The sequence below is a fragment of the Ostrea edulis genome, chromosome 3 (assembly GCF_947568905.1).
Source record: "Ostrea edulis chromosome 3, xbOstEdul1.1, whole genome shotgun sequence".
Lineage (NCBI taxonomy): Eukaryota > Metazoa > Mollusca > Bivalvia > Ostreida > Ostreidae > Ostrea > Ostrea edulis.
This window is the reverse complement of record NC_079166.1, coordinates 10,312,022-10,322,021: the sequence shown is the minus strand read 5'-3', so window position 1 is coordinate 10,322,021 and position 10,000 is coordinate 10,312,022. Positions and strand designations below refer to the sequence as shown.

Genomic DNA, 10,000 nt, shown 5'->3' with positions numbered 1-10,000 from the left:
CAAGTTCTTAAGTGACTTGTAGATTAAATGCGAATGTAATTGTTATATATTGCCCAAAAGATTATATATATATATATATATATATATATATATATATATATATATAATGTCAAAATCAGGGGGGGGGGGGGGGGTAAAAAAGGCGAGCAAAACAATATGATTTAACAATATTATGTCTGACTTACTCTTGATATCCGACTCTTTCGTCACATCACAGACAAAAAAGAAAACTTGATTATCACCAAACTGTTGCCGCAATTCATTTTGTGTTTTTTCTCCAGTAGATTTGTTGATATCCAATATGCACACCTTTAGAAAAAGTGAAACTATAAATATTAATGGAACAAGTAATTCTTGAACCATTAATCTTGTAAGTGTTATGTTCTTATTGACACTGTAGATGTGAAGAGTGATAACTAATTATAATAAATTACTGATTGTTAATTATCACCGTAACGAAGATGCAGAGAGAGAGGAAAATCTCGAGATGCCAACTATACGTTAACTTTCATGAATGAAGAAAAGGGGGTCACTTTATATGGATCCTGTGAGCCTAAAATGACATTCTTTTTAAAAAGATATACAAGCAAAGGAGAGGTTGGAACCCCCGTAACCCCACCCCCTCTACATCCGCCACTATATCTCAAAATAAGTTTAAAAAATTGAATAATGAGTCGGGTAATTCTTGTAAGTACATGTATAATGATTTCCTCTCTTCTTACAAACGAACTGTTGGACGTCATATCCTAAACGTCACAGACAGCATATGTCAGGCCGGAACGGATTAGGGTTATATATTTTAAAAAAAAGGGGGGGGGGGGGCGTGGATGCGGTCCAAAATTATGTCATTCTGATAACTGAGAGCAAAAACTGTGTTCAGGAAAGACGTGGTCTGTAGTTGTTTAACATTTCCGTCACTTAAGGTCACAGTTCAAAATGAAGTGGACACGACACCTCCACATCTGCATCACAGTTTGACGTAACTAAACGTCAAATATCGTGACTGGTCAGGGTAGAGGACAGTTTGACAATATTGTAGAGAATGAATACAACAAAGGTGTGTGGAAATAATGTATATACGATTGATGGAAAGAAGTTGAGGAATTTTACGAAAAATTGAACGAATTCCGCCTATCTGCTATTACTATACGAATCAAATATTACAAGCATTGCTAGAAATAACACGAAACGGTGTAAAAACTATTTTTCATAAATTGTATATCGCGTGTTCAATTCGTTTTCACACACGTTTCATGATATAGCAGAATAACTGTAAAAGAAAAAAAAAATTATTGCTTGAATAAATCGCTAGCATGTAACACACTCTCGCCCGAGGAAGAAAAAGAAAGAAAGAAAAAGCATGTACTATTTTAGGTAGAATGTGATCCAAGTTTAGAGGCAGGGGTGCGCCACAACATAAAATAATTCGTGATATTGATATTTTTGGTTATCATTCTTAGGTAGTTAATCAAAGATGAGATCAACAGATCATACACGATCGCCATACCTGGTAGTGTTCTCTGAGCAGTTCCTCTGCCAGGGCCCTCCCTATCCCCTGGGCCCCTCCGGTGATTACCGCGCACCTGTTTACCTCCATCTGAGTACTATAAGCAATAGTCAGTTGTGATGTCACCGCAATGTTTATCCGTGTAAATACTAAAGGCTTCCGCTCCCACTTATCTCCGTGACAAAATCGTCCCAGTTTATTTTAACTAAGCCAGTCTTTTAAATATACAGATATTTTTAGATGTAGTTTTTAAAACAAAATCAGAAATAGCGAACAGAAAATCAAACTGTTTACAAACTCTCTAGTCCGTTGCCATTCATTACTCAAGTGTGTAGCTCTATCTAGATTTCTTTTTTATGTGAACGAACAGTCGAATTCTCATTCTTCAAATGATAGAGTAGGTAAATACATCTATTCGAATTACATGGTTGAAGAATTTGAATAGTATACACCTATCAACAGCATTTTAAAATTTTTAAAAAATTCATTCAGGTGTCAAAGAGACACTCAGATACACCCTAAAGCTTCGTAATTTCCATGCGTGTCATTTTCCCTCTAATTATCGGTGAATTTTTAAGCAAAACATCTGCATGCATATAGATTCTGATAAGAAGTTTTTAAAAAGTTTTTATGAACGATTGCAGGGCTTTTAACGCTCCGAGATATGTACATGTAATCCTTTCCGTTAGCACGAGACGAAAACTTGAGTTCCTGCATGCAGTCATATCTACACAAAAGGACGAAAACTCTTATTTATTTTGCAAGGTGTTTTTTTTTTTTTTTTGTTTTTTTTTATCAAAAATGTTTTTTAAACATGGTTGTTTTTTGTTTGAGTTATTACAGTATAGAAGAGTAACATTGACGTGTACAGGACCCTACACTGCCTATATAGCACAGCGTGTTTGTTTCACTGACATGATTTCATACATCTGTAACAAATGCAACTGCGCTTCATTAGGTGATGAGATTCATTTTTTGATTAAATGTGAAAAATTTGTTGATGAAAGAAAATCTTTTTGTGGTGCTATAGGAAAAACAGTTAATTTTTTTTTTACTAAACTCAATTATGAACAAAAATTCATTTACATACTATGTTCTGAAGAGCCATCTATTCTAAATATAACTGGAAAATTTATTTTGAACAATATAATTATGACACTGTATTTGTATATAATTATGTGTTATGTAATCACTTCTTTCTTTACTTGTATATGTATATGTACAGTTTTTGTGTATATTTTCATGCTGCTCCTTGAGGGCCCTTGATTGGAAAATAAAATATGTTCTATGTTCTATATAGCACATAACATCATGAGAGGCGTGCGTAAGAACACTACAGAAAGGGCTCCAGTTCCATCTAACCCATTAAACACTACCACCACTCCCTTGTTCAGTTATTCAGCATACACAGAACCCAATATTCAGACCAAAAAATAACAGGAGAGGGGGCAGATCTGAAAATATTGTGATAAAAAAGCATTGATAATTATTAAAAGGAAACTGATGGAGGATCATTGCCTCCTTGTTGCCAATACATTAATAAACATATGATATATTCGGCAAACAAGTTGGAATACAACCGCATGAAGCATTTGTAAGATAACAAACAAGAGGCCCTTGGGCCACATCGCTCACCTGAGTCACCTTGGTCCATATCAGAAGACTTTCCATATATATATTTGCATGTAAAACCGTAGTCCCTATTATGGCCCCAACCTACCCCTGGAGGTCATGGTTTTTGCAAACTTGAATCTACACTATGTCAGAAAGCTTTCATGTAAATGTCAACTTCTTTGGCCCAATGGTTCTTGAGAAGAAGATTTTTAAAGATTTTTCCTATATATTTGTATGTAAAACTTTGATCCCCCCTTGTGGCCCCATCCTACCCCCAGGGGCCATGATTTGAACAAACTTGAATCTGCACTATGTCAGAAAGCTTTCATGTAAATATCAGCTTTTCTGACTCAGTGGTTCTTGGGAAGAAGATTTTTAAAGATTTTCCCTATATATGTGTATGTAAAACTTTGATCCCCTATTGTGGCCCCATCCGACCCCCGGGGGCCATGATTTTAACAAACCTGAATCTGCACTATATCAGAAAGCTTTCATATAAATCTCTGCTTTTCTGGTTCAGTGGTTCTTGAAAAGAAGATTTTAAAAGATTTTTCCTAAAAATTTGTATGTAAAACTTTGATCCCCTATTGTGGCCCCCATCCAACCCCCGGGGACCATGGTTTTATCAATGTAAAATTTGCACTACCTAATAAAGCTTATCTATAAATTGCATATTTTCTGGCCCAGTGGTTCTTGAGAAGAAGATTTTTTAATGACCCTACTCTATTTTTACCTTTTCTTGATTATCTCCCCTTGGAAGGTGGCCTGACCCTATATTTTAACAGTTTAGAATTCCCTTTACCTAAGGATGTTTTGTTGAAACTTTGGTTGAAATTAGCCCAGTGGTTTTTGAGAAGAAGTCAAAAATGTTAAAAGTTTACAGGCGGACGGACGCCGGACTACGGGTGATCAGAAAATCTCACTTGAGCGTTCAGATCAGGTGAGCTAAAAACGGAATTCATAACCAGACAGATGAAAATGTTTCCACAAAAGTCATAGCAATCACTACAGGGTTATACAATGGTGAGCAGAATTATCGAGCTATCGGTACATATGTAGTACGTTATCATGGTCTATACCTGTACAGCTTGTACTCTAGTTCTATAAACCATTGTTCAAAGCATTCCTGTAAATATTCACATAATTTCCTAAAACCAGAATTACATTAAAAGAAATAATCACCGCTATTGACACTTTAAAACTGCGGAAAAGCACCTGGAGATGACTTGTTGACAGATGAACATAATACATGACGGTAAACTACTTATCTCCTGTTTTCTAAAGTTATTTAACGCAATTGTAAATTGTGGTCATGTCCCCGTCTACTGGAAACGCGGTCTGATAGTTCCGTTATATAAAGGTAGCAATAGACCTAAAGATTCCTGTAACAGTTACAGACCTGTAGCCTTATTGCCTTGCTTTTTTAAGCTTTTTGAAAAATTATCTATAATCGTATTACTAAGCATGTTTTACACAAGAAACATTTTCCCAATACTCAACAACAAGGTTTCCAGAAAGAATTTGGTTGTCTGGTTACATGAAAGAATTTTTCATAACTTGGAACAAGGTAGTAATGTATACGTGGGTTTTCTTGACATTAGCAAAGCGTTTGACACGGTATGGAGGCCTGGTCTTATGTTTAAGATATACAAACTTGGCATTATGGATAAATTATGGTCACAGTGAGTTCAATTATTGTAAACCAAACCTAATCAGATTGGTTTCCTGTTAATCAAGGTGTTAGACAGGGTGGTGTGCTTTCTACCTTTTTATACCTTGTTCTTATTAATGATCTTATTCATGAACTACAGTCGGGTAGTCTAAATATCGGTATACTAGATATCCCTAGCAACTGCCCCTCTTTAGCTGACGACTCGTCATTAATTGAGATATCTCCACTATCGCTCCAAACACTGTTGGATATCGCATACAAAGTATACTCGTGTAAATGGCGATTTACATTCAATGCGTCCAAATCCCGCGTCTTGCAATTTCGAGCTAAAGGAACAAACTTAGACAAATTATCGTGACACCTGAAGTCCTTCCAAAGTGGCATGCGAACAGTCCATAACCATCTAGGAATTGTTATCAACCACAAATGCAAACTCTCGGACAGAATACAGGAATCTTGTAACAAAGGGCGTAAATCTTACTTCGCACTTCACAGTTTCTTAGCCCTATGACAATGTCTCATTTGTACAAAACGATCGTACTACCATCAGTGCTTTATGGATGTGAACTCTGGAGCAACATGTCATCTGTTGATAAAGTTCGACTTAACACATTCCAACACTTTATTAGCAAAAACTCCCTTCATTTACCAAAATTATGCAGGTCAGATATATATGCGAATCATTTTTCAATATTGTATCCATATGTGCTGAAATTGACGTGCGGAAACTTTTATTCTTTGGAAGATTATGTCGTCTGAATCCAAAAACATTAACGAAGTCAATATTTCTCGCACGACTATTTTCCTATTTTTACAGTCTCTCGGATGTTCATTCTGGTTTTATTCCCGATATTGAAAGGACTCTCCAATCATATGATCTTGTTTCCCATTTATGGAAATTTCTGGAGGATGGATCCTTTCCTTCGAAACTCAACTGGAAAAATATGGTACGTGACAGAGTCATGGCCTCGCATATATCTTAGCGCAAATACGAATGTCGCATGATCATGAATTTCTTTCCTTCATACAAATTTTCTCGGACTCAAAACCGTCATCTATCTGATTTTTAGCGAAAAACTACAAGGAAATTGAACTCTGCAAGTTTGTATGCAAACTGTGTACCAATATGTGCTCAATTGACCAATCCCAAAATTGCTCTCTTTGTGGAAGATCTTTCTCTGATGTGTTTCAACATTCCTTTTGCGCATGTCCAGCATACACCTATGTGCGGACTTATGCGGATTGACAGAAAATGAAAAATAATTCCTATTTTCTGTCATTTATAATGACGTGAAATTCATAAATTGACACAAATGTTAAGGTTTGGGGGGGGGGGGGGGACAACGATAAAACAAAAGATCTTGTTATTTATTTCTCTGAGAGTGAAAATAATAATTGCTTCTTATATCGTTTGTCTTATTTTTCCCCCTCTTAAACAAGACTTAGATTTGAAGGGGATGGCTTTAAATTCGCCACTGTTATCTACATGGATCAAAAAGCATTCATGATATTTTGTATGCATGAAAAGGTAATAGATTTTCTTATCAGACCAAAATTCTATGTGTGCACATGCTGTTGCATCCTCACAAGTCAAGGTTTTGTGTTGTGTGGAGGGTATGGGATATCATAAGATTAAACTTTGCCTTTTCCGGAAAAGGTTTTTCCTTATGAAGAAGGTTTTGTAATTAGTATCCTCAACTTTAATCCGGTTATTTAGTTATGAAATGAAATGGACTTTGGATGCTCAGAATTATTGAATTATTCTGAGAATAATTAAATGGTCCCACGTTTATGCAAGACTGTTTTTCGATGTAGAAGCATTACTTTTGACAAGTAAGTAATATGTTTTACGGCGTGACCGTGTTTGAGGTCGAAGCAAAAAAATTTTGGCATTAGTATCTATATCCAAAACAGAACAAAAACAACCCGAAGTTAGCATGATTTGATCCGCCTATATATTGAACGCGGGAAATATAACGCAAATGATGTAAACAGTACATTGTGACGTCATATTCAGCGTCGTATTTTAGCAGATTTACAAACATAGCGTCTGAACCACAACAACAAACATGGCTTTAATGGTGGAGTGATTATATATGATTAAAAAAAAATAAGATTTACATGCTTTTACGAATTTTTGTAACATCTCAGAACGACGTGAACTAGGGTAGACGAGATTCAAAATGGAGAAATGCATGTCCACGCGATAGTATTCGATTCGACGCCATTAGTACCAAAATTTTCAAGTTCCATAGGTATGGTTTAATTTTTCATTGTTTTCCTATATTTTCCTTTTAAACATGTATATACGTGTTACCTATAGGGAGAGCTCCGCTCTCACGGCCCTTCGGGCCGTGAGAGGGCTTCGCCCTCTAATATGTGTGCTTTTTAATGATTTAGTTCACATACTGACATAGAAATGAAAAGATGACGTTTGACAAACTGGCGTATGAAAACTTTATTTCGGTAATTGTATTAAAGCTTCCAAACAAATAAGTAACATCTGTAGATTCCGAAGTTATGCTGTAATCGCTATATTTTCATAATTATTGTTTTACATGAAATATAATCAGACATAAGAAAACAGTGTAAATATTTGGGACATGTCTTACCAGCAACCACAGGAGTCGGCAATTTTATCAATAAAGTAGAAATATATGAGAAGCTCAGTGGTAGTATTTATGCCCATTTCTCATATATTTCTACTTTATTGATAAAATTGCCGACTCCTGTGCAGCAACTGATCACAGTAGACTGCCGACTGGTGTATAAACTAACTGTCATAATGGCATGACTGCCGACTGGTGTATAAACACTGTCATAATGGCATGACTGCCGACTGGTATATAAACTAACTGTCATAATGGCATGACTGCCGACTGGTGTATAAACTAACTGTCATAATGGCATGACTGCCGACTGGTGTATAAACTAACTGTCATAATGGCATGACTGCTGACTGGTGTATAAACTAACTGTCATAATGACATGACTGCCGACTGGTGTATAAACTAACTGTCATAAAGGCATGACTTTTCAGCAAAGTGATCTACATGTGCAAAGTTACTGTAAGAATTTTGATGTAAATTCAACAAGACAATCTTGAAACTTAGCAATTTAAAAAATGGCACCTTCTGATGTTAGCATACTATGTTGATAAGGCTTAAGTTAATATTGGATGTTATGAGGTTCATATTGCAATTAGCAAGTTATAAAAATGTTTGATTCAATCATTAAGCATTCTCTTTGTCCTAGAATAGATTTACCAGCATTGTTAGTATGAGCAGCAGGACTGGGCCAGATGACACTAAGAAACCATTCGTAGACAAGTATTTTGAATGTGCTGAAACCGGAAACGTACAAGAAATATCTTTTCTTCTGAGAGGTATGAAAGCACATGATACTCTCCAATGAAATAGTTCTCAAAAATATCAGCCAATTTCATATGCACCACTCACTATGGGTTTCTTATGTTAGGAGGTAAGAGAAACTAGACAGACTATGGGTTTCTGACATTAGAAGGTAAGGGAAACTAGACAGACTATGGGTTTCTGAAATTAGGGGGTAAGGGAAACTAGACAGACAATGGGTTTTTGACATTAGGGGGTAAGGGAAACTAGACAGACAATGGGTTTCTGACATTAGGGGGTTAGGGAAACTAGACAGACTATGGGTTTCTGACATTAGGGGGTAAAATAAACTAGACAGACTATGGGTTTCTGACATTAGGGGGTAAGGGAAACTAGACAGACTATGGGTTTCTGACATTAGGGGGTAAGGGAAACTAGACAGACAATGAGTTTCTGACATTAGGGGGTTAGGGAAACTAGACAGACTATGGGTTTCTGACATTAGGGGGTAAAATAAACTAGACAGACTATGGGTTTCTGACATTAGGGGGTAAGGGAAACTAGACAGACTATGGGTTTCTGACATTAGGGGGTAAGGGAAACTAGACAGACTATGGGTTTCTGACATTAGGGGGTAAAATAAACTAGACAGACTATGGATTTCTGACATTAGGGGGTTAGGGAAACTAGACAGACTATGGATTTCTGACATTAGGGAGTAAGGGAAACTAGACAGACTATGGGTTTCTGACATTAGGGGGTAAGGGAAACTAGACAGACTATGGGTTTCTGACATTAGGGGGTAAGGGAAACTAGACAGACAATGGGTTTCTGACATTAGGGGGTAAGGAAAACTAGACAGACAATGTGTTTCTGACATTAGGGGGTGAGGGAAACTAGACAGACTATGGGACAAGTACAATCTAATTAAAATTAGATGTTAGATCCGCTCGCGTACTCGCATACATAACTTATGTATGCGAGTGGATCTAACATCTTATTTTAATTAGATTGGGACAAGTATGGCTTTCTAACAATGTAATGGTACATACATACTTTTAATAGTTTGTGGATCTTGATATGAGTTGCTGTCAACTAAGTAAAATGTACAGGTAGTGTTTCTAGTCCTAAAAAATATCAGGTACCATTGATACAGGGCAATTCGATGTCAATTTATTCAATAAAATCTGGACAAAGTTTGGAGATAGTCTTGACACAGTCTGGATATAGATTGACTACAAATGAAATGTAAACATAATGAATATGATATCCAATATAGAATGTACACAACAGTACCACTGTAAATTACAGTACCTCATGGGATCCATACTTTAAAGTTTTGAAAATAATTGTAACTTGTCAAATTTTAGCAGCATTAATGTAGCTCTCTCCGATTTTTTTTTTAATTCTGACGGTTTTCGGAGAGAAAAAGGACAGGGTTACATTATTGCAGGTAGTTGAATTTATGTTTAACTTCTGAAACAATACACGTAAATGCATATGGCAGTACTTAACTACGTATTATTCTATGAATTACTGTGATTGTTTTTCTAGTATGTTCAAAACATTTAAATTGCAGAACACACTATGCATGTTTTGGTATATCAACAATATGTACCGGTATAATAGTTCTCGAAACATTCAGAACAAACTAAATCACCATTCTAACAAAATTGGAATTCTACACAAAGTGGAACTTGTAGACAAAATATTTCAATTGGATAGATTAATCACCATGTGTAAATTGCCTATTACAATATTATAGGATTAAACATTCTTTTTGAAGAATTTATCGATGTGTAAACTCTGGACATTTTACTCACAAACTGAATAAAAGTGCGAAGCACTTTTATGTTA

At 35.9% G+C, this 10,000-nt stretch overlaps 2 protein-coding genes across 3 annotated transcripts in view; one reads left to right on the top strand and one right to left on the bottom strand.

Moving 5' to 3' along the window:
• Positions 1–1,901, bottom strand: part of LOC125676138 (15-hydroxyprostaglandin dehydrogenase [NAD(+)]-like) — a 10,282-nt gene extending 8,381 nt beyond the window's left edge. Inside the window, exons 1-2 of the mRNA XM_048914044.2 lie at positions 1,508–1,901; positions 186–309 (exon numbers count right to left, since the gene is read on the bottom strand). Coding sequence (XP_048770001.1) covers positions 186–309; positions 1,508–1,597 — 214 coding nt within the window. The 5' untranslated portion in view covers positions 1,598–1,901. The remainder of the gene's footprint in view (positions 1–185; positions 310–1,507) is intronic.
• Positions 1,902–6,473: 4,572 nt separating this feature from the next.
• Positions 6,474–10,000, top strand: part of LOC125676126 (NAD-capped RNA hydrolase NUDT12-like) — a 12,662-nt gene continuing 9,135 nt past the window's right edge. The window contains exons 1-2 of one of the 2 annotated variants that reach the window (XM_048914031.2): positions 6,474–6,626; positions 8,054–8,178. In XM_048914031.2, coding sequence (XP_048769988.2) covers positions 6,571–6,626; positions 8,054–8,178 — 181 coding nt within the window. In that variant the 5' untranslated portion in view covers positions 6,474–6,570. Of the gene's footprint in view, positions 6,627–8,048; positions 8,179–10,000 lie in introns of both variants that reach the window. The other variant, XM_048914032.2, reaches the window with a different exon arrangement.